At 53.1% G+C, this 24,736-nt stretch overlaps 1 protein-coding gene across 1 annotated transcript; it reads right to left on the reverse strand.

Moving 5' to 3' along the window:
- Positions 1 to 918: 918 nt before the first annotated feature.
- On the reverse strand, positions 919 to 23,567 carry Myh11 (myosin heavy chain 11). Its single transcript, XM_077802683.1, has 5 exons — positions 23,465 to 23,567; positions 10,948 to 11,309; positions 3,900 to 4,056; positions 3,552 to 3,751; positions 919 to 1,077 (listed from the first exon to the last, which is right to left on the reverse strand). Exons 2-5 carry the CDS (start codon positions 11,290 to 11,292, stop codon positions 919 to 921), a joined length of 861 nt encoding a protein of 286 aa, XP_077658809.1. The 5' UTR covers positions 11,293 to 11,309; positions 23,465 to 23,567.
- Positions 23,568 to 24,736: the final 1,169 nt, after the last annotated feature.

Here is a 24,736-nt window from a genome sequence, read left to right on the forward strand (position 1 = left end):
GGGTCACCTCTGGGGAAGGAGTAGAGGGAGGGCCATTTTTCTTAACAAGGTTGGAGGAGTTATTTGACTCTATCATCTGCACGAATATTTTTAATAAAAATCAAAACTAAATTTAAAATCACAGGGACGAGGGGTCCTTATAACACTAACTAGGAACACGCTTGCACAATGTAAAGTGCAGCATGTGAAATGCTACTATTTGTAGGGAAACGGTCAGAGAAAATAGACATATCTGCTCACATGTGCAAGAAACTAGAGTCCAGGCGGACACCTGATACACTAGGAGCCATGATCATCTCCGGGGAGGTGGACCGGGGCTCTCATGCACAGAAGGGGAAGGAGAAAGTGAATCTGTGGACGTGAACGCACCATCTCTACATCTTTACACCCAGAGACTGAATGACACGAGCCAGGAACGTCCCCAGTGGCGCACACACGGGACCTCCCTGTCCCTCTACCACAGCCAAACTCCCACTTGACGGAGGGGGAGTGGACGGCGGTGTGCAGAGTGCCCCTGGCTTCCATTTCCCTCCCTGATGTGTCTCTGAGCTCCGTGGACTTGCGTTCGGAGTCCCCTCCCTGCGGTTCAGAAGGCCTAGAGGTGCACGAGGACACGGCGGAGGACTAACGCCCACTGCACAGACGGCCGCCTTCTGGGGGTGCCCTGCTCCTGGCTGCCGTCTCCTGGGGGGCCATGGAGGAGCCCAGCGAGCATCTCTAAGTGGCATCAGCCGACTGTGCTTCTGTGTCTACACATGGAGCCCAGGAGGCACGGAGGGGAGACACGGGGTCCTCACCATCCACCAGCCTGGCCCACGGTGAGGCACGTCCAGGGCAGCAGGCGTCAGTGGGCCCCAGGGATAAGTCTCAATGGACTGACCACGGGGAGGTCTGACGCAGCCGAGCAGCCTCCCGGGTCTACACCACCTGCTTGGGTCTACACCCTGCTGGCCCCACTCGGACCACAGCCTGCTGATGACTGGGCTCCAACAGCCCCAGCCACGTGGGAGCTGTCACAGTGTGGCCCCGAGTCAAGGGCCTTGGGAAGGCCACAAAGAGAGTGGGGTCAGTTCCCACCTGGAGGTCAGAGCATTGTCACGAACCAGACCAGAGGGACCTGGGGACTGTGCTGGGCACCAACACCGTGGAGAAGCCCTAGGGAGACCTCTGAGCCATTGAGTGAGTCTGAAGAGTGGCTTCCCGGCCGCGCTGTAGAGCTCAGTCGAGACAGGAAGGGGCTCCGGGCCACGCCCACATGATGGTGTTGAAACATGTCAAGCCCCTCCCTAAATAAACTCTTTTACACTCAATCCAAGGACTAGCAGCTGTCTGCAGCTATAATCGAATGCTAAACACACATAAGAAGGGAGATAGACCATTTTCTTACTTTGCCAGACCCTTTCTCAAGCCCACACCTTCTCCCCCCAACCCCTCGTGGTCCACAGTGAAACCTTGGCCCCGTGTGAAGTCACCTTTTTCTGGAGCCCATTATTTTCTGATGGTCAGAGTCTTATTCATTACGTGCCATTCAGCTCAGTTAGTGTATGAAAAGCTGCACAGCAGGACATCAGTGATGGTGACCTCTGGGTGACAGAATGATAGGTCCCAGCGTTCTCCTCTCCTTAAATAGAGGGTTTAATTTTTCTAGAATAGAGTATGATGCTAAGGATTTTCAAAGTTACAAATGCACATTTTCAGAGCACTATAGCAATGCCTACCCACCTGTCTCCTTCCCTGTCAGAATTCTATTTCATCCTAGTATGAGGATAAAATGCGCTTAGTGGGACCTCCCTCCACTCCAGAAAAAGAACCAGAAATGATTTAAAACAGTGGTGAACACCCGCTCAGCTAATGCTTGATTTAGAGGCTGGGCATGTGACAAAGTTCCTCCTTGACTAGAGAGAAGTGCGGGTAAGAGCCTAATCCCCCACTTCTTTCATGTTTTGGATATTATCACCTGGCAATGTGATGGCTGGATCAATGGCTTCCATCTTGTGACTATGAGGAAGCAGCCAAGAAAATCCCCCAAAGTGGCCTGCCTTTGAACTCCTGAATCAAGCAACCCGGAAATCACCAACCTCTAGACTTCCTGTTATACAGGGTAATAAACTCCTACGGTTTAAGCCACTTGAGTTAGTTCTTATGTTACTTGCAACCAAAAGCATGCCAAAAGAGATGGACATCCTAAGTCTGTGATGCTCAGCCTCCCAAAGTGGGGTGGGAACCACTTTTAAAAGACTGTTTCATCTGAAGACACCCAAAATATAATAATGTCACAAAGGCACACCCTAATCCCAGGAGCCATTGCTTTAAACCCCATTACGTAAATAACAGAAGAATGCCATTGATATGAGGTTCAAGGACACAGCTTGCGCCTCCGGGACTGACCCTGCAAGGCTTCATCTGCTGGTCCTTGGGGGTAACGGCAGCCCTCTGTCCTGAAGGATCAGGTCCTGTCCTAGAGCCTGTCTAACTGCCAGCAACTTGGGACACTTCTGCCTGAAGCCTCTACCTTGTGGGGTGCTACCTCCTGCACACTCCCGGCTTCCTGCCCTTCAGGAATTCCCAGCACAGGGCTCCCCTCAATTCCCAGCCCCTGTGTTGAATTCCCACTTACGGCTTCACGCTGGGTTCAAACGTTTCAGAATTTGGAGCTTTTGGATTCTCAGATTAGGCAGGCTCAGCCTGTGATCGTTCATACTTAACAAGCTTTTACTCTAAAACCAGACGTTGTTCTGAGCTTTGGGTGCAACAGCTCATCTAATCCTTGCATCAGCCCAGTGAGGATGGGCACAGTCACTATAATCCTCTTTCACAGAGGAGGAAACAGATACAGAGAGGTTAAGCAGCTCATCCAAGGTCACACAGCTTGTGAGTGACAGGACTGGAATTTGAACACGAGCAGCTCTGTTCTAGAATTCACACTCTTAATAAGGGATATCGCTGGGTTTTGTTTAGTCTAAAGTAGTTTGAGGAGGAGAGGAAGCTTATACGAAATGCATTACATAAATAACATAAGAATGTCATTTATATGAAGTTCAAGGACAAGCAAAACTAACTGACAGTGATGGAGGTCAACAGCGGCCACTCCAGGCAGAGGTGTCCAAGAGCTATTGACTGGGAAGAGGCATGGAGGAACTTTCTAGAAATATTTCACATCTTGGTCTGGATGGTGATCACACTCCTGCAGACATCAAAAGTCACTTTCGACTGGACCCTTGAGCACAGTCTGCGCGTTCTGTAAGTCTCCAGTGTTTCCTTAAAAACACTCTGTTCCTAAGAGCCGAGTCGCAGGTTGGCCGTTCTACACCTGAAGATCCCAAACCTGAAACCCTCCCGGCCCCCGGCTTTCCAGAGAGGGACGCTCAGGCCGTGGGCTGAGGGAAACATACTCGCCCCCGAGTCGGAGAGGCCGGCCTCAGCAATCTTACAACAGATGGTGAGGCAGAGGCGCTGACCCCTTCACAGACGAGGAAACTGAGGCTGGAGAGGGGACGACGTCCGCCCAGCTGCCGGGGCGCGGGAGGGGCAAGCCACCTGCTGGCCCAGACCCGGCTGTCACCACCCTCTTCCTCCCAGGGCCGGCGCTGGGAGCGGGCCAGGCCCGGATCTGCCCAGTTCTCGGCCCCTGGCTCCCCAGGCGTGGACACAGACGTCCGCCTGCTTGGCCCGTTTTCAGTGGCAGGGCCCCTGTCCCCCAGCACCGCCTGCCAGGCCTGCGTCCCTAGCGAGCCCCAGTCGGGGGAGGGGCCTGCGGGGTGGGCGGGGCCTGAGGGATGGGCGGGGCCTGATGGATGGGCGGGGCCTGCGGGGTGGGTGGGGCCTGCGGTGGGCGGGGCTCCGGAGCCAGCAGCTCCCCAGAGGTGCCCTGAGCGCAGCCTGGGTCCCCGCGCGCTCACCTTGCAGCATGCTCCGGTAGGCCGTGTCCGCGATGGCGTAGATGTGCGGCGGCATCTCGTGCCTCTTCTTGCCCTTGTACATGTCCACGATCTTTTCCGAGTAGATGGGCAGGTGTTTGTAGGGGTTGACCACCACGCAGAAGAGGCCCGAGTAGGTCTGCAAGCAGAGAGCGGGCTTAGCTCCAGGCCACGCAGGAGCACGAGGTCACTAGGTGTGCTCCGAGTTCCCACCCGAGACGGGGAAACTGAGGCCCAGAGTGGCCGTGGGAACCCTGAGCGTCACCGATTTTCAGGCGTGGGGGCAGGGGGACGGGAGCCAGCCCGGACTGCACTGTGCTTGACAACTCTGGTTTTATTAATTTATTTCTGGGACCAGGGGATTGAACCCAGGGGCTCTACCACTGAGCCACTCCCCAGGCCTTTTTATTTTTTATTTTGAGACAGGGTATAAGTTGCTTAAGGCCTTCCTAAGTTTCTGAGGCTGGCCACCAACTTGCGATCCTCCTGCCTCAGCCTCCCGAGTTGCTGGGATGACAGGTGTGCACCACCGTGTCCGGCCAACTGTGTGGTTTTAATTTGTGTGTCGTGTCAGGGATGGAACCTAGAGCCTTGTACGTGCTAGGCAAGGTTTCTCCCCCGACCTAACCCCCAGCCCCATCTGTGTGGTTTTAAATAGTTCAAACCTCAGCGCTACCCCCGCTGATGTCACATCACCCCGAGCCCCGAGGACCTAACAACAGTGGCCATGACTGAGTGCTCACTGAGTGCCTGTCACTGAACTGAGCACTTCACGGGCATCTTCTGCAGGGTAATTGGAGCCTTTGATTTCCCTGCTGCCTGATTGACAGGAGAGGAAACTGAGGCGTGGTGGGGTTGTCACCAGGTCACAGAGCTGGAGGGACATTCAGGGGTAGACATCATGACTGCTCAGAGCTCATGATGGTTAACAAAGCACTTCCATATCTGCAAAACGAGGACGAGGACGAGGACAAGTGTCCTCCAAAAGGAGCAGAGCACTGACCCAGGCTGCAACAGGGGTGAGCTTTGAAAGCACCACGTGGAACAGAAGCAGCCAGGTCCCACCTCTTCTGGTCTCAGCCCCGCCTCTGGCTCCTCCAGGCCACACCCCTGCCATGCCCCCTTCAGCCTCTGGGTGTCATTTACCTCCTGCCCAAGCCCTGGATGGGAGGCAGTAATCTGCAACAGTTAAGGGAGGACTCAGATTTGAACCCCACTCTCCGACTTCCTAGCTCTGTGACCCCAGGAAAGACTCTTCACCTCTCTGAGTCTCAGTGATCCTCATCTGAAAAACCGTGGGGGCACACTAACAATTCCCTCCTCGTTTTGTTCTGAGGTCATGATTTTAAGGCATTCGGCACCATGCCTGGTATACAGTAGGTGCTCAGTAGTCCACATGAGCGACTATTCCTTCGCTGCTGTTTCCGGAGGATGAAAAACTGGCCACATGGCATCTTCCCAAAGGCTGTTCCCCCTGATCTCCCTGGAGCCGCCACCCCCTCTTCCAGGGGAGGGGATGAGGACTGGTGATGTCTACCCCTCAGTGTCCCTGCAGCTCAGGGCTCTAACTCAGCGTCACTTTCCAGATGAGGAGCTAGGAGCACCGCATCTCCCGCCCCCAGCACGGGGTGGATGTTCACCTGCAAATATTCGCTGAATAACATGAATCCTCAAGAGGGAAAGCCGGGCCCTCGTAGCTCCACCATGATCCCAGGACACCTCTCCAGGTGCTGTGCACACAGCAAGCACTTACTGCATGCTTCCAGGCAGATCTGAATCTGTGTTCAGTTCAGTTGCCCAAGCCAGCCAGGGTACAGGGGCCAGAGGCAGGTCCCACAGGGTCACTGGCTTGCGAATCTGGCCGTTCCATCCCCACGTCCCACTCGGCTCACCCCCCCGCCCCCGCCCCCTGTAGCTGGCCCTGTGTCGGCCTCAGTCCCCAGGAGCCCCCCTCCCGACGGGCAAGTTCAGAGTCTCCACATCCCCAGCCCGTGCCCCAGCCAGCATCTCAGGGCGTCCGTGCCGCGCAGATCCAGGCCACAGGCACGGTGTCCCTCTTGTAACCGTATTAGGAAGCGGCTCCAGTCGCTCCCTGAGGCTTTATATGGTCAGCCCCAGAGCCCTGAGCCGAGTGTCCAGGAGCAGGAGGAAGGCCAAGGAACACCGGCTTCAGGACTCGGGCCTGGGGGATCTCCGCTGCCTGGCTGTGCACACAGCCCGACCGGGCATCCTGCTTTTGTTCTCTAAAACGATGGACAGTCACTCCTGAATGAATGGGATCCTTGTCCTAGACTCAAGACAGTGATTTGGCTCTTGCCTGGATTTCAGCAGCAAAAGACTAGGAACAATCCAAATGCCCCTTAGCCCGGGCGGGCTCAGGGAGTCCAGTTCATCCCTAGAGCAGAAGACCCTGCTGTGGTTAAAAAGAGTGTCATTGCTGGCAGGTGGCACACACCTGTCATCCCAGCAGCTCAGGAGGCAGAGGGAGGAGGATAGGAGTTCAAAGCCAGCCTCAGCAAAAGTGAGGCCCTAAGCAATTCAGGGAGACTCCGTCTCTAAATGAACTACAAAATAGGGCTGGGGATGTGGCTCAGTGGCAGAGTGTCCCTGAATTCAATCCGGGGTATCCCCCCTCAACCACAAAAAAAAAAAAAAAGAAAAAAAGAGAACTGTCGGGCATCCATCTGGGCAGCTAGATGCAAAGGCCAAGATGTAGGCCAGCAGTGGCCTGCACGCCCATTTGGGGTGGGGAAAGGAAGGTCTATGTTCCCTGATGGACCACTTCATTACATATTCACATGTTTCACCTATTCCAAAAGATCTCCTCCAGATAGATTCCTATGAACAGGTGCCTAAATAAATCCTCCAGATCTGGCTGAGTGGGAAGAGCCAGCCATGAACCTACGAGGATGATGGCTGCCCCTTTACTGTGGGTATACAAATACCCACGTGGCCCCCTTTACCACATTTGCCTCCAGGTAGAGGTGCATGAACTCTTGCCTTCTACAAAGCAGGACTTCATGTTCCCACCTTCTCGTCCGCAGGTGACCCTGTGTAGCTGAGGAGCTTCCTCGAAGCCGTAATGACTGGCAGGATCTGAAGGGCTAATTTGGGAGGCTCTGCAAAGGGCACCTCCGGCCCTGTTTTCTTGCCACCCCTCCAGGCCCAGGGCAGTGACGGGCACCCAGAACAGCTCTACACCCAGAACAGCTCTCTGCCATCTCTGGTGGGCTAATCATTCCAGCTTACAATGTCTACCCCAGCACCCAGTAGGTGCTCAAGAAATCATAACACAAGATTAGATTCCTTCCTCGCAGGCACATCGAGCTTGTGCTACTCAAAGCCGAGCGCACCCCTGGCACCCTCTCCCCCGCCCCTCCCACACCTCACCTCCTGCTCCCTTGAGGGCCCTCCCCAGCGCAGGCAGCCTCCCCAGGCTGTGCCACATCCTGCTCAGCCACTTACCAGCAATGAGACTGGACACCGGGCCTCAGTGTCCCCCTCTCTAAAGTGCGATATGACACTATCTGTCTCATACAATCATGGACACATCACGTGGGATCAAGGTGAGAGCACTGGTCTGGGGGCAGCCTCTCTGGGTTTGAGAGTCACCTCTGGGTCCCCCAAGGCATTTAACTTTTCAAAGCCTCAGTTTTAAACTGCAAAAAATGGGCATAAGTCATGGTATCTCCCCGCCACCTACATTTCTTAATAGTACATTGTAGCTGTGTCTCTCTTACAGAAAAATAATGGTGGTCACATTAATATGTTAGCATAAACTTTGATGTTAGTAAATCTTGAACAAATACTATCTACTGTCACTGAGGGTCACCGGCTACTTTGAGAGTTTAATGACAACTAAGACCAGTGGCTGGAAGAAAATACAGATAGGAGCAAATGTTTCCCCCAAATCAGAGGCTTAGGCTCCCTGGCACCCATTTGAAGGACGGGGGCTTGAACCCCCCACCCCGTGTTGTAGAATAGAGTCCTAGAACATGGACATCTTGCCTGTCACTTAAGTGCAGAACCATCTCGGGGCGAGGAGCAACGCTCCTGTCCCACCCAGAAACAGGAGAGTGGACACGGCCCACGTTTTACAGACCAGAACTGGGAAGGGGATCCCTCCTAAGGGCACGTCCCCCCTGCCTCAGCCACCTTATCTGAAGGGTGGGACATCATTCTGCTGGATCCCAAGGGACAAAGTGGGCTGGAAGGACTTGGGACAGCACCTGGCCCGGAGCAGGCCCACACTGGGGTTCCCTCCTCCTGTATCCAGTGCTACCAGGCTCCACAGTGAAGCCTCCACCCAGGACCCAGAAGAACAGGGGGCCTCGGAGCAGGGATCAGAGCTGCGTCCCCACGCCAGGTGTGCGGGCAGCTCGGGCGAGTCCCTGGACATTGCTGAGCCCAGACCCAAAAATCTAAGGTAAGGGGACAGGCTCCTCTGGCTTCTAAGGACCCTGTGGGGCCCAAGAGGACAGAGGTCCGCCAGGGTCTCCTCATCACCGAGGGCAAAGGTGGGCACGGTCGGCCGCCTGGCCCGCGGACACGGTGCCACCTGTTAATAAGGGTCACGCAGTCCGATTACGGGATGGGAGAGCGGCTTCCCATGCCCGTCCCCCAACCCCTTGCCTTCTCTCTTTTTTTTCCCGTCACGGGCAACAGTTTCTGTTAAGTGATTAAATTGAGCAGAAAGGTACCAGATAACAGCAGGTGCCTGGGCACGAGGCCACGTGACTTTAATCTGATCTGTCCAGAGAAGCACAGCAGGAATGTGCAGCTCCGATTCCTTGTTAATCTGCTTCAGATGATGCTCTGGGTCTCGGGAACTTCACAAGCGCCTCATGATTTCCAGATTCTATTTTGGGCTCAAATGCCACGTCAGAGGACAGCAAGTCGAATGGAGACCTGGCCCTGTCCTCAGGGAGGTGACACAGGTTGGACCCCAACGGTCTCCCCAGCCCTCTGCAGATTGGCGTCCTCAGAAATGTCCCAGTAGAGGGGTGTGGAGGGGCACACACCTGTGATCCCAGTGGCTTGGGAGGCTGAGGCAGGAGGATCGCAAGTTCAAAGCCGGACTCGGCAACTTAGCAAGGCCCCCAGCAATTCCGGGAGACCCCGTCTCTAAATAAACATATTAAAAAGGGTCTGGGGATGTGGCTCAGGGGTTACCCACCCCTGGACTCAAATCCTAGTACCAAAAACAAAGTCCAGTGTACCGAGAGGCTTAGGGTGGTGCTGTCTCCACACAAGGAACGGCACAGACTCAAGGGACCTTCTCTGCTTAGTTGGGGAAGGGAAGATGGGCTGTCCACGCTGGGCCTCAGCTTGCTCCCCTGTAAAATGGACTCCCTGGGTCACTCCGTGGCTGTTGTGTCCACTAAGGAAATGGAGGGTGCCGGGTTACAGCACCTGGCTGGTGGGGGGGCATTTCACAGTTGTCCCCTCCCCTCCGGCTCTTAAAACAGCCTCTGTGGCCCCTTCGGAAATAGCCACAAGAAGGGGTCATTAAGCGTGGCTCCGCCCACCACAGAGTGTGTGGCCCTTCAAAGGGAACCTTTGGGGCTGAGAGACGCTCAGCATCGACTTCACACGGAAAAAGAGCCAGTCACTAATCCACGCGCACAGTAGGCTTGCAGACACACCCACATCTCGCGCCATTCCCACGAAGAGATGGACGCACACACCTCCTTTTTGGGTGAAGACGGATCTTTGCGTTTTCTGCTTTTGACCGAGTTTTGCCTTTTTCTGGATTTCAAGTCCTTCCTGGACAATGTGTCCTATTGTCCCAATTAGGAAAAAAAATGTGCAGGACGGGTTTTTTTTGTTTTTTGTTTTTTTTAAGAGATGACAAGGAGCTTTGGGTGATTTTCAAGTGGCAGGGCATACAGGACGGGCCAAGGGGACACAAGGACAGAAGTGACTGTGCCCATGGCTCTGCGAAGGATCCAGGAACACTGGCCCCGTGACAACTAAAGCCGTCACGGTGGCCTTCAACCTGTGATGGTGACACCTCACACTTGAGTGCCTACTATGTGCCTGGAAGAGTGTGGGGCTTTCTCTTTAGACCTCCCCCCGGGGCAGGAGGCTGGCGCGGTTCTGTCTGTCACCCGGACGAGGGAACCAAGTTCCAGGTGCGTCAGGCGACCTGCCCCAGGCCCCAGCCTGGCTCTCAGAGAGGACAGGTGGACAATGACCGGGCTGGGGACCTCCGCCCGCCCAGCTGGCCTCACGGAGTTTTTTGGGTGAAGACGGATCTTTGTGTTTTCTGCTTTTGAAAGTTTTGCTTTTTTCTGAATTTCAAATCCTTCCTGTCCCACTCGTCCTGGAAATCGGGTCCAGCCCAAGAAACCTGTGTCCCCCCTTGTCACCAGCCCCAACAGAACTGCGATGGTGAGAATGTTCTAGATCTACACCCTCCAACCAGGCCACTGCTGGCCACAGGGGCTGCCGAGGACTCCACGTGGCCAAGACCCGCCTGGAGAAACGAATCCTCCAATACTCATTTTTTAAAGTTGGTTAGAAGCCCAGTGCAGGTGGCTGCAGTGGCCAGCGGTGACCACGCTGCACGTTCGGCTCCAGTCCACCTCCTCTGCAGGGCCCACTCAGGAGCCCCAGGTCCCACCTGGCCGTCGCCGCTTGTGACAAGGACCCTCTCCTGTCCCCTACCCTCCCAGTGCCAGGGTGGACCAGCCTCTCCAAGGGGTCCCCGAGTTTTCCCCACCTCCAGGAAGACACCCCTGGGATCTGAGGGGAGTCCGTCCCTCGCCTGGCACTTGGGGTATGCGATGGCAGGGACCGTCCACCCTGCTCTGTGGGGAGGGCGCGGCTCCCACTTTACAGATGGGAAAAGTGAGGCTGCGGGAGGCCACACACCTGCCCACGTCCCGGAGCTGGCGAGGGGGGGACTGGGATGGAGTCACCCCCGTGGGATCTGCTCAGTGAAGCCCCCGCCCCTCGCCTACACCCCAACCCCCTGAGCCCCCACGGCCCGGGGGGGGGGGGAGCAGCGGCTGCCCCGGAAACTCACGTAGATGAGCCCCGAGAAGTAGCGCTCCCGCAGGTTGTGCAGCACCGAGGCCTCGTTGAGACAGGTCAGCTCGGCCATGTCCTCCACCTTGGAGAACTTGGGCGGGTTCATCTTCTGGATGTCGTCCTTGCCCACGGTCACCTTCTTGCCATTCTCCACCAGCTCCACGACCACCTCGTCCCCCTTCTCCTCCTTGATGCTGGCCGCCTCGAAGCCTTGCTTCTCGGAAGGCACCCAGACCAGTCTCTTGGCCACCCAGTCGGCCTGCGCCACCGGGCTGTTGATGAAGTTCTTGTCCACGAACAGGAACTTCTCATCGTCGCTGAGTTGGCCCTTCTGTGCCATGGCGCCTGGTGGGTCCCCTGCGGGAGGAGGAGAGAGGGTCAGGGTCGGGCCAGAACCGCGTCTCCAAGACACCTTGCCCCCCGTCTGGGCAGGACACCGTGTGGTCTGCAGGAATGTCCACAAAGTACCGGGGTGTCCCCTGCGGCCCCGTGTGTGCTGTGGGAGGGAGAACGGGGACGTTCCGAGGCCTCCAGGGGACCCCCGGCTTCGTGGCCCATGATCACAAGGCCAAGGAGCCACCCACCGGCCACCAGCTGGGACTGGAGGGTGAACCAGGGGTTTTCCTGCAGCGAAACTCTAACCACCCAAGCACCCAGTGGCCAGCAAGAAGCAGGTCCTGGGGTGCAGGCCTAGAGGGTACCCAGAGCTCGCTGCCTACTGCAAACTAAAAGGGGGGTCCTCAGGTGATGAATCAGAGCCACCCCGTCACCCAGGAACTCCATCCCCGAGTTCGTACTCGGGAGAAGTGAAACAGACCTCCACCCAAAAACTTGAACGTGGACGTTCACAGCCGTGTCCCTTGTCACAGCCCCCAAGTGGAAACATCCCCACGGTCCACGGGCAGGTAAGAGGCGCGTGGATGAGTAAGATGTGGCCTCTCCGCACAGTGGAGTAGTACTGAGCCATAAAAAGGAAGGAAACCCTGACACGTGCTACGACGGGTTTGCTGAACCCCCAAAACATCACGCTAAGTGGAAGGAGCCTGGCCCAGAGGGCCCCCAACAGCTGGCACAACACGCACGCCTGTTATCCCAGCAACCAGGGAGGCGGAGGCAGGGGGATCGCAAGTTTGAGGTCAGAACCAGCAACTTAGACCCTCAAAGGGAGGATAGCTCAGTAGTCAAGCCCCCGGGCTCAACCCTCAGTACAGAAAAGCGCAAAAAAAAAAAAAAAAAAAAAAAAATCACGTATTGATTGGTTCCACCCATATAAGATGTCCCCAGTAGGCAAATCCTTAGAAATGAAGTCAATGAGTGGTTCCAGGAACTGGGGAGCACTAGAGGGGGACAGCTGAGGGGTGCCCCATTTCTTTGGGGAGGTGACAAAGTATTCTAGAAGATTCTGTAGTAATGGGCACGTAACTGAATGCACTAAAAGCCACTGGGCTGCACAGGCTGGTGGGGTCCGTGTGGAGCAGGTGTGGAGCGGACGCAGACCCTGGATTCCATCCCAGCACAAAATTAATAAACGGGCGCATGATACCCCCACCCGGTGCTGGGGATCGAGTCTCAGCAAAGCCTTTGTTTATTCGTTTATTTGTTTTTAAAGACGGACGCGAGCCCCCTATTTTGATTTTATTTATGGGTCCCGAGGATAGCACCCGGTGCCTCCCACAGGCGGGGCCAGCCTCAGGCACCGAGCCAGGACTCCAGCCCCATAAAGCTTTTTAAAAAGGAAAAGTGGGAATTGCAAAACGGCAGACACACTACTCCATGTTCTGTCTAAAATATTTAGACGTGGACGCTACAGACAATAGAACTGGAGAAACATGCATCTATCAAATGCAGTCATGAGAGGATTTTCTTTTTTTTTGCCTTCTATTATTTGAACCAGTTTTTTAAATTATGGTAAAATATATGCGACCTGAAATTCTGCCATCCTGACCATCTGTAGGTCAACAGCCGGGTGGCACAGCGCGCTCACATCATGGTGCGGCCGTCACCACCGATGTCACCACCAGCACCCTTTCCACCTTGCAGCACCAACTAGACACATGGGACCCCCTCCATCCATCCCCTCACCCATCCCCGGCAATGGCTCTTCTCCTCTGTCTCCCTAATACACCAACAACTCTCAAGTACCTCACACAGGGGGGACTTTTGAGTATTCATCTTTTTATGACAAGTTTCTTTCACTTGGCACAATGAATGTGATCAAGGGTCATCCATTACTGTAGCCTACATCCAGATTTTCTTCCTTTTTTACAGCTGAGTAATATTCCACTGTGTGGAGAGACCTCACTTTGCTTATTCATTGACCCACCAATGGGTATCCAGATTGCTTTCACATTTTAATCATTATAAATAATGCTGCTAGGAAGGTGGGTGTACTCCCTGTCATAAAAAGTCAAATATGACAAAAATATAGAACTATTAAATTTGTAATCAGCAAAAATAGATATTTAGCAGAGTGTGGTGGCACACACCTATAATCCCAGTGGCTCTGGAGACTGAGAAAGGAGGATTGCAAATTTGAGGCTAGCCTCAGCAACTTAGCAAGGCCCTAAGCAACTTAAGGAGAACCCCGTCTCAAAATAAAAACAAAACAAAAGGGGCTGGGGAGATAGCTCAGTGGTAAAACACCCCTGAATTAAATCTCCATTACAAAAAAAAATTTAGAAAGCCCTTTGAATAGTGACAAAGGCAGAACATTAGAAAAAGATGCTCAGCCTCACTAGTAATCGAAGAAATGAAGTGAAAGAACGAGATGTCGATTTTCACCCCTCAGCTCGGCCATGATGGAGCCCAGGAGGGTTCAGCAAGTAGAATTCAGGCTCTGCCCGTGTCCCGTGTCCTGTGGAAACCAGGAGCATCCCTAGACCAGAAGTTCTGCTTCTCGGACGCAGCTCACAGAGGCTTGCACACCTTAGCACGTGTCCAGAGAGCGCTGCAGATGTTGAAACCGCCCAGCCTTCAGCTCCTCGTCAGGCCTTGTTAGATCATGGAACAATCATTCCATCAAATGCTACAATTCTGCTAGATATTTAAGACAAGGACTTTCACTTATGCCAAAGGTTTTCCTCTTCCAACATACTTATTGAAGGCTCATTTGTATGACGTACAATTCTCTCATGGTAAACGTGCAATTCCGTGATGTCTCAGCACACCTACAGAGTTGTGTGTTCATCACAATAAATTCTGGAACATTTCAATGACCCAAAAGGGGCACCCATGGGCCCTGCTGTGGTTGGGGTTAGGGTCCCCGCCCCCAGGCCTGACAACCACTAATGTTCTGTCTCTGTAAATTCACGTTTTCTGTACCTTTTGGATAAATGGAATCACATAATAGGTGACCTCTGACCAGGCTGAGACCATGCAAAGACACATATATATTTTAAAGTTAAAAAACAACATGTCTGAATGGAATACTACTCAGCAATAAAAAGGAAAAAAAAAAGAACCAAACCTCAATACAATAGCTAAGTCTCGAAGCACCATGTTAAGTAAAAGGAGCCAGATCTAAAACCTTGCATGCAGTGTTTTTCCATTGATGAAGAAGTCAAAAGGTACACTCATGGTGACGGTAGATCAGTAATTGCCAGGGCCACAGATCAGTAGTTGCTTGGGGTTCATAAGAAGCACAGCATGATAATAATGACCCGTATCCTAACAATAGTGGTGATCACATAACTGCATACATTTGGCAAAGTTCATTGAGTATTTTTTTTTAAATCAATGAATTGAAAAAATGGCAAATTTTACACTTTATACTTGACATAAAGTATAATTAAAATTTTTTTGTAATTTTATATGATGCATCTGCATTTTAAAGTCTAGAAAAGTGCACATTCAAATATTAAACCATGGTCCTATCCGGTCCAGCATGGGATGACTTAAACATCAATTTTTAAAATAACTGTAAGAGTTGAAAGGTTGTTTAAGTCTTTAACTCGGGTTCATAATGATTAAAGACATCCCTAGATCATCCTTCAGGAGGAGAAGGAACCAAGCGTGTCTTTGAACAATGGTTAAAGAAGGGGGGCAAAAACCAAGTTATCAAGTCTACCTTTCCCCAACAGATGGTTCCTCAGGGTGACCAAGTGACCGAAAAGGAGAACACTTTTTTTTTTTAAGTAAGATTTCAATTCATTAACTGTCCCTCTCAATACGGAGACCATTTGCAATCGATTCTCCATCCTGTAGCTGCTGGGGCAGCAAGTCCCTGTGGGTTGCCCCAGCCACCTGCTCCAGACCCCCTGACTGTACCTGCAGGAGCCGACGGTGCTCCCAGCCAGCCTCACCCCTTCCCCATTCAGGGCTGCTGGGCTCCAAAGAAATAAGCCACTAATTGAGATAGGATGTGCAGCTACCAGGACCTACTGTGTGGTTGATGTCCCTGCTTCAGCAAAAAATAATTCACACCTCCTTTGAATTCACCAAGATAATCCCCACTCGAGGGCCCCAATCCCAAAGAGATGGGGTCAACCCCTATCCAGGGCCCAGAGCCAAGGCACCCAACTCCTCTAACAGGAGACAAGTTGGGAGAAGCAGATTTCACAAGGCAAAAAAAAAAAAAAAAAAAAAAAGAGGCTGTGATTCTAATACCTACTTTCCTCTTTCCAGGGTGAAAACTACAGTAATAAAAACCAGAGGGCTGGGGTTGTGGCTCCGTGGTACAGCGCTCGCCTAGCATGCATGAGGCACTGGGTTCCATCCTCAGCACCACATAAAAATAAAGATACTGTATCCACCTAAAAACTAAAAAATAAATATTAAAAAAAAAAAACAGAAGGTAGTTGTTTGGAGAAAAGTCACTTCTCCCAGGGGACCTGATCAAAGAGTTGCTTTAAAAAAAAAAATTTTAAAAGGGAGAAATAAGTGAATCGCTCTGTAACTCTGAAGGATGGCCTTAGCCCATCAGATGCGATCGCAGGCGGTTCGGGTTTAACAATCACGTTTTCCTGCATTTGGAAATTGTTAATAGATTTTCCTTAGGCGCAAATGAGCCCAAGAGCATCCTCCCTCCCACTTCCCCATCTGAGTCATCGACCCTCCTGCGGGGAAGGACGCTGGTGAATTAATGCAGAAACTGAGACTCAGTGTGACCCTTTTGTCACCCCTGGTCATAGGTCTTGGCAAGGACCGTCCACAGCTGCTGAGCCCATGAGACGGCTGGTTCTCACACCGCCTCGTGCTGTGGGTTTGGGACCAGCACCCCAAGAATTCATATTTCGGGGATCTGGTTGGCTGGCGAGTTTCCCTGCTGTGTGTGGTTGGGGGTTTGGGTGTTGGTGCTGGGGTCCCCCGGGGTCTCACGTGTGCTAAGCACGTGCACGCCCTCTCCCCGAGCTACGCGCCCCCGGCCCCAAGAATTTCTATCTCACCATCCCCGGGAGGGCGGCTGGCCCAGGTCCACCCTTGAAGACCAACTCCGAGACACAAAGTTGGGGAAGTTGATTGAGCATGGATCAGGCCGGGGCCACCTGACCCTAATCATCGATGACCACCACAGAGAGCAGAAGAGACCTGCCAAGCCCGAGGTGGACGGCCCAGGGAGCCGCACCGCGGCCCACGAGCCGTCTCACAAGAAGGGGGTGGGACTCGGGCTGGGGATCTGCCACCTGTCCCCGGGCAAGACCAGGCATACACAGGTCACGGGCACGCAGCGAGGCCCAGAACTCAGGAGCCACAGGGCAAGCGACTTGGTTACCAAATGAAGTGCAGACCCCAGGGAAGGCAGCCCAGAGACCCACGGGACTGGGAAAGAAGAGGAAGAAACGGCACCAGAGACATTTCAAAGGGACGGAGATTTGAGTCAACTTCTGGGACAGGTACCCCAAGGTGACCTTTCTACATGTCTCCTCTTCCCTTTACTCTGAAGCACTTTGTCCCCGCCACCCCCCACCAAAAAAATAAACAAACAAACAAAAAAAAAACACAAAAACCAAACCCGTCTGTTCTGCAACACTGTAACCAAGTTATTTTCCCGAGGTGGGGGACAATCCCTGTTGTTGACAAGATGCTGCAATAGATCCTGCCATTTCCTTGACAGACAGGAGCCATGGGAGGGGTGGAAACCCAGGAAGCTTTTACTCCAGTCCAGTGGCTGGCGTCTCTGCTTTTACATACATTTCAAATTTTTCATCATGAAAAACAGGTACAATAAAAGATATCTGGTAAGAGAAGGCAGGGGAAGGTCCCTACCCCCGCCACACATAGCGAATTACAAAGAAAGGTATGTTTTGTGTTTTTCAAAAGCCATGCCTCAAATGGGAAATTCAGCAAGACTGAATGCAGTCGTCAGGAAAAAAAAAAATTTTATTTGAAAGCATCCCCCCTCAGAAAAAGGACAGAAAGAACCCGTAGGAGATAAGCAGGAAAATTCTGACCATGGACTCCATAGTTTAGAGAATTTCTTAGACTCTTGGTGCGAACGTGGTATTACGATTTCGTGTGGTTAGAGAGTCCTTACTGCTTAGGGACATGGCGAAGGAGTCATGGATGGAATGATATACCCCGGGCTTATTGCAAAATCAAAGCAGGGAGAAATGAATGGGGTCAGGATGAAATCAGATGGGATCGTGTGTTGATAACCGGTGAGGATGAGTGACAGGTGCCTAGGAATATGTAATCCTGGTCTTTGGGCTCTTGCACATGCTTGAGATCTTTCTGAAAGGAAAAAAATATAACCCTATAAAATCTATAAAGCCGTCTTCCACTTGAAGCCATGCAGACATGGCACCGTCTCCCACTGAAGCCCTACTGCATATCCATGGCGGAGTTTCTGAGCACTCAGTGACAGCCTGAGCTAAATCCTGCCTGTGCAGTTATTAAGTACCATCACCACAGCCAGCTGCACCTTAGACATATGGACACTGAAGCTCAGAGAGGTGAAGGAATCTACCTGAGATCACACAGCCAAGAGCTACAGAGCTGGAATGGGAGCCCAGATGCCCCTGGGAGCCTGTGCCTGTGCAGCTTGTCAGAAGCTCAGGCGGGTATTTTAGACAAAGGAACCAGTCCTTACAGGACCCGGCACATCATAAATACTCAACATGGACTTGTATCAGATTAAATGAACGATTCCTGACCGTGAGAAAGTGTCATCCTACAGAAACTGTCCTGAGCACCAGGAGGCGGGCTCAAAAGTGACCTGTTTAAATGAGGTCCTGAAGCAGGAAAAGGAGTCTGTGGTGACGGAGGCCACAGAAGGAGTGACCCTGGGCACGAAGGCCCTGGAAGGCCGGACCTGAGGGCAGCTTGGGGGCCGGTGACCTATTTCTTGACCCTAGTGCCCGTCACAGGAGAGCCATGGTGTTGGAGGACTTCATCCAGCTGCTCTGCGTGTGGACTTTTTTGGAGACAAAACCCGCTTTTCCATCTTGTTTCTTTTTATCTTCATTGCAGCAAAATACTCCCAACATAGAATGTCCCCCCCGCCCATCCCGGGGGACAAGCACGGCTGGGCTGTAGCATTTTTTCACGACTCTGCAGCCAGCGAGCAGGGTCTTGCAGTGGCCAATTGCAGCCCCCGGCTGAGGGCATTTTTCCCAGGCAGCGTGACAAGCTCCGTGTGGAGGGGCTGCCTTGGAGGGGCAGGGAGAAGGAGCCCAGATCTCAACAGGAAAATGAAAGGGCTCACGGTCACCGAGGCGGGCCCCCGTGGCTAGGAAGCCCGACTCATCCAGGATTGGAAAACACAAACCAGATCAAAGGCAGAGACTCAGTCTCCGTCCATAAAGAGGAGCGAGCGGCCCTGGCAGGCTCTGCTTGGCTTTGATGCCTCTGACAGTCACCAAGTGTGAAGCCACTTTGGTCACGGGAAGCAGACAAGGGATGGAGACGCTTGGGCTATGACGCCACGGCGCTTCCCAGATGGGGCTCCTTGGAACCCCCATCCTCTGGGGATCATGGGGTAAAGTGGGACGGGGTGTCGCCAAGCCCTTCAAACACAGTCCGGAGGTCAAGTCCATCAGGAAGGGGCCACCTCTTCCCTGTGCTTCGTGAGCGCACGCATCGGGACAGCTGGGTTCCTGGCAGATCTTGAAATCCCAAGGCTATGCCCCCCTGATGGACCCTGGGCTCTCATAATGACACTTGGCCACGTATTTGCTCTTGAGAAAATTCCGTGAGCCCGGCAAATCTAGAACACTTTTTGAGGGTTGACTTCCACACTTGACCTTCTGGGACAGGTCGCAGTTCGAACGCAAAAAGACCATATGAAACTACCTTTCAGCTGGGCACGGTGGCGCAGGCCTGTGATCCCAGCAGCTTGGGAGGCTGAGACAGGAGGATCGTGAGTTCAAAGTCAGCCTCAGCGACATTGGGGCACTAAGCAATTCAGTGAGACCCCGTCTCTCAATAAAAAATACAAAATAGGTCTGGGGATGCAGCTCAGTGGTCAAGGGCCCCCGAGTTTCATTCCCAATACCACCAAAAAAAGAAAAATTGACCCTTCAGGCTATTGCATAATGTAGATATGGAAAAAAAATGACCTTTGTGTTTAGATTTGGGTCCCATCACCAAGATGGCACAGTGTGTACCCACAAATATTTAAAAATAAAAACAAAAAACTGAAATACTTGTGGTCCCAACCATTGGAGATAAGAGATAGTCAATACTCCCTGAAGCACTATTTATAAGAAACAGTGGCCTGAATCTGGTATGTTTAATAAGGGATTAAATAAGATGTTGTCCTTTTACATTGTGTAGCAGATAAGAAAAGTGCCAAAGGAGGCAGACATAGAAAAGATGTTGAAAATACATAATTAGGTGGGGCAGGGGGAACTAGTCTACAGAATGCCAATAATTGCATAAAAAGGAAAATCTGATGTAGATAAATTTTAGGAAGATTCACAAGACTACATTTACCATGATGCATGCAGAGATGGAGACAAAGATATTCTGTCTGGAGACAGGGGAATGGCAGTCCCAGCCCCCCTCGCTCTCCAAGGGGAGGACCAGGGACAGGCACTGCCCGGTGTCCACGGATACCAAATCCAACCATGCTCCATCCATGATGTTTGCACAGAAGCTTTGCCCGTCCGCCCGCATACTTGAAGTCTCTGGAGTACTCAGAGCACTCGATGCCATGTCAATCCTATAGAAATAGTTGCTCTACTGTATGATTTAGGGGATGATAAGGAAAAAAAATTGGTGCATGCTCAGTAGAGATGCAATTTTTTAAAAAATGTTTTCAGCCCACGGTTGATGGAATTCATAGACGCGGACCCCACGGCAGAGCCAACTTGGCAAGTTCAACTCTGCACAGAGAGCAGGCAGGTCCCATGACCTTTTCTTTGTGACTTTGAGGAGGATGGGTCCCTGAAAGCCAGTCAGTCAGAGATGCCCGACTTCCTGCTTCTGGACAGATGGGCAGCTTCTTCCTCTACTCACAAGAATTTCCTTCCAATCTTGCCTGGCCTTCTCCAAACTCAGTTTGTGCCCAGGGTTAATGTGACCAAAAGTCAGGGGTGAAGGTTGGAGGACCACAGAACCAGATGGACTTCTCCCAAGTACAGTTGAGCTCTGAAGAGTCCAGGGTGACCCCCAGCAAAGCAGGAACGGGCCGGCATAACTGGAGTCCGTGACATCACAAGTGAGGAAGTATGTTTCTGATCAGTTTCTATTCACTACTTTGAGCCCCAAATGGGAGCTGAATTTGCAAACAAGGATTACACAAAAATTAAGGGGAAGTTTCTCCATTATGGAAAGACCATGCCGTGGTCTTCCTGGTTCTGCTGAGATGAGCTGTGCCACACAGAGCAACTTCCTCAACATCTCTGATCACAGTCATCATACATGACTCTCTGCTGAAGTTTGCCAGATGCCCAACACTGTGCTAAACCCTTTATAGTATTGTCTAACTCTCCCCAAAGGGTAATCCCTTAGATAGGTCTTGGATTGTGGAATCCTGACTTTTTTTTTTTTTTTTTTTTTTAGGGGGCACTGAGCCACATCCCCAGCCCTATTTTGTATTTTATTTAGAGACAGGGTCTGAGTTGCTTAGTGCCTGGCTTTTACTGAGGTTGGCTTTGAACTTGCAATCCTCCTGCCTCAGCCTCCCAAGCTGCTGGGGTTATAGGCAGGTACCACTGCACCCAGCAAATCTTGTCTTGATGGCTAGTTGGACTAAGGAGCAAGTTACTGAGAATCCGCGTCTGTAAAATAGGGTCCATAATATCCCGGATCTACTCCAAAGGGTTGTGGTGAAGACTTAGTAAGCACATGCCCAGGGAGGCTTCCCCTAGTGATGACCATCACGGGGCAGGACTCACATTGGCTGTTCTCAGCAGTCCCACCTGGCAGATGGGGAAAACTGAGGCTGGGGGAGCCCACAGTGGAGGACTTTTAAATTTGTTCATGACCTTCCAGGATTCTGATGGTCTTAAAATTGAACTTGGTTTTCCAGAAAGATCTAACGTGTCCCATTTTAGAACAGTTGCTCCCGAAGCACAAATGTCACTTGTTGGGGTTCATTTTACCAAAGACAGAGGAGATGACTTTTCCACCAAAAATCAAGACTTCTAAATAAAAAGGAGTGGGCAAGATGACCCCCTTTCCTCCCGTGTTTGCTTCCCCTCTGGGCTTCAATGCTGGTTCTTGCTGGGGAAGGACGGGGCCGAGAAATCCCCAGAGCCTTGAGCAGCCCAGGGCAGGGTAATTGGCAAGGGGGCCGGGGATGGCCTCATGGAAAAACGCTACCATAAATGGGCATGTGTGCCTCAATCCCAGCCCTCCCACAGAAAAGTAATGATGGACCCATAACAAATACCTTGTAGGGAATAGCACGTCTATTTCAGACATGATAATAAAAAAAACCTCCGTGTTTACGAGGCACCCCCAGAGGCTTCTGCAAGCGAGGCCCAGCCAGTCCCCATTTGGGGCTCTAGGGATGGCAGCCCACCTCAGGTCACCAACTCCAACTAGATGACCCCCCCCCCACCGGGGAACCAACAGTGCATTTTATTTTAAATTCGCAAAAGGTCAGTTTGATTTTTCTTCAAAGAGATGATGATAAATATTTACTTTGCTGGAAGCCTTCGGTCCTACCAGAAACCTGACTGCAGCAAGAAGTTTTTGTCCTCAGTCAAGGAAAAAAAAAAAATCTGGTAGGCTCAAGGACATAAACTTGGCATCTCACAGATGTGGGGGGGGGGGGGAATGGGTTCTATCACTTACTGTGTGACATTAGGCAAGTTACTTAACTTCTCTGAGTCTCGGCTGCCTTCTATACTAAACATCATGATGACCCTCTGGTGAGGTGGGGGCAGTGATTAAATGAGATCGATTAGCATTAGTGCCTCCCACCTGAGTGTACCATCACAGTAGCTATCTCAGCCACAGAAGACAGAAGAACCAATGTTTTCCTTGAAATGACACTCAACAGACCACATGTGCCCTGCCAGAGATGATTGCAGTTCATATCTTTGAGTTTTCTTTAAACCAATGCTAAAACTTTTAAGTCAACCCAGCAAATGGTCACCAAAGAGAACCAGTGAAGCAGTTCATCCACAGCGTGACTTCCACTGCTAAAGCCTGGCCAGTACAAGGTCATCTCTCAGTTCTTACTGCTGTAACTAAAGGCTCCACGCCTTGGGTTTCTAAATTTTTTTTTTTTCTTTTGCTTCTTGACAAGCTCGGCTTTGAAAGGTGTCTTTCTGAGAGTGGTGAAATCCCCTGCAGCTGTGAGAAGGGAGCCGACACCTCCCCCACTTGGGCCACTTTGTTAGGCAGGAGAGCAACTTTTACCCTGGGGGCCTGCAGCTCGGGTCCTAGGACCTAACCACACACCTGTCGGGTGAGGATGCCAATAACATCCACCTGGGGACCTGGGGCCTGAGCTCGACCCAGACCAGGTTCGGTTTTTTAAATCTGGAGGGGCTGGGTCTGGAAGAAATTTGGGCTCTAATCAACACACTTTATCTGCTGAGCCAGCTTTATCTCCCTGGAGTTATCCCCGGGCTTGATAACTGAGGAAAAGCCCCCCTCCACTCTCCTCCACCCAACTCGGCAGAGGCTTTGAAACGCACTCCACTCGGAGCTGGACTCTCCCCACTGCGATGGCCAGATGGGACTGTCCGGGAGCCAGCTGCACTTTTTGTGTCTAGAATAAAAATGAAGAGCTGGATGTGGCAGCAGGACAGCCTCACACCGGCACCACCTGGGAGTCCTGGTTTTCCTTTTTTTGTGGCACAGGGGCTGGACCAAGCCAGGGCCTCACACAAACTCGGGAGCTGCACCCCAGCCCTCATCACCAGTACTTTTTTTGGGGGGGTGGGGGTGTCTTCCTGGAGATTCTAGCAGCACTGGAGCTGGACCTGGATCCAGGCTGGGATTTTTTGGGAGATGTTGTTGGTCTGGGGAACATCGGACCTGGGTAACAGGGGACCCCGCGGCGCCCTTAGGAGAGGATGACAGAGACCCCACAGCTTTCCCCAGCGCTGCAGAATGCCTTACTGTGGGACCCTCAAACCCACCAAGCCCCAGCAGGACCACAGCTACTTACACACCTCCTCCTGGGGACTGCGGAGCGGACGCTGGACGAAAGCTCAGATCTGGCACACCTCCCAGGCCGGGGCGTCCAAATCTCCCGGCGCGCCTCGGACGCCTGGCTTTATAGCCCCAGATCTGGGGCGGTGGGAAAGAGGAGGTGGCCTGGGGGGGGGGGGAGGGGGAGGGTCCCACGTGCGGCCTCCGCGGCGCCCCCTGCAGGGCCCGAGAAGAGCCGCGGTACCGGGGCCTCGGGCGCACCTGGCGCGGGCGCTCGGGGAGGGGCGCGGGCCCAGGGGGCGCGCCTGTCGCAGGCCGGGTGTCTCACCCCTCGCTCGGGGCAGTCGCCAGGACTCTGGGTCCCTAGAGAAAGGGGTGGAGCGGGCAGCGACTGTGCTGGATACTGGGAATTTCTTCCCGAATTCCAGCCTCCCGGGCCTTAACCTCTTCCTGCCCGCGCCGGGGACCGCGGCGGATCTGACCTGACGCCTCCCTCCCTGGTCCCCATTTCATTCTCCTGCCACTGTCGAGGGAGGGGGCCGGCCGTGTGCGTGAAAGGCAGGGAAAGGGGATCCCGTTGGTTGATTGACTGATTGATAAATTATTTATCAACTTTTCAAAGTTCAAGGCGGGCGTCCCTTGGTCCGCCCCGACGGCTGGGAAGGGGGCGGAAGGGGAATTTTTTGCTTTTCCCAACTTGCCTGCCCCACCTCCGCGCCCGCGGCCACCAGCAAAACTCAAGCCATCCCGCTCCGTGACTCCAGTCCCCCGGGTGACCTGGGGCGAGCCAGTGCCTTCGCGGAGCCTTTGCATCAGCAAAATAGGACGTGGGAGAGGGTGGGGGCGGGGCGGCTGTGTCATTTGCGGGGTGCGGGTCACCGTCCCGGGAGAACGTGGGAGCGCCTCTGCGCTGCGAGTTCCCACTGCTCCTCCCAGGGACTCGGAGACCAAGAAGTGGCCTGCGATCCCCCTCCGGGGCGTTCAGGTGCCGCACGTCGGTACCCTAGTCGCCTGGCTCGCGCTTCGGACTGTGGTCCCAGCCCCGGTCCCATCCCTCGTCCAGGGCCCCCCTGTCCCCTCCTCCTCGGTCGCCCGCCCATCTCTATCCTTGGTCTCTGGCTGTCTTCTCCCGGTCCCTTTCCTCCCTGTCACCCGCACGCACAGGCCATAAAAGGAGTCGAGGCAGCGAGCTGGCCCCGCTCCAGGCCGGGGACGCCCCGCTCCCGCGCGGACCGCTGCGAGGTTCCCGGGCCGGGCGGGTCAGGCCGGTCCTCTCCCCCGGCGCTGGGTGG

This window comes from Urocitellus parryii, chromosome 9 (genome assembly GCF_045843805.1).
Source record: "Urocitellus parryii isolate mUroPar1 chromosome 9, mUroPar1.hap1, whole genome shotgun sequence".
NCBI classification, from domain to species: domain Eukaryota; kingdom Metazoa; phylum Chordata; class Mammalia; order Rodentia; family Sciuridae; genus Urocitellus; species Urocitellus parryii.

What these genes read in the sequence shown, in the direction of transcription:
- Myh11 (XM_077802683.1), bottom strand. Translation starts at nt 11,292, where the DNA reads ATGGCACAGAAGGGCCAACTCAGCGACGATGAGAAGTTCCTGTTCGTG. An exon ending in ACTTCTCGGGGCTCATCTAC is followed by an intron (nt 4,057 to 10,947) that starts GTGAGTTTCCGG and finishes CTCTGCTTGCAG; the next exon opens with ACCTACTCGGGCCTCTTCTG. An exon ending in AAGAGGGTGGTGACAGCCGG is followed by an intron (nt 1,078 to 3,551) that starts GTCTGGGCCAGC and finishes TCTGACCTCCAG; the next exon opens with GTGGGAACTGACCCCACTCT.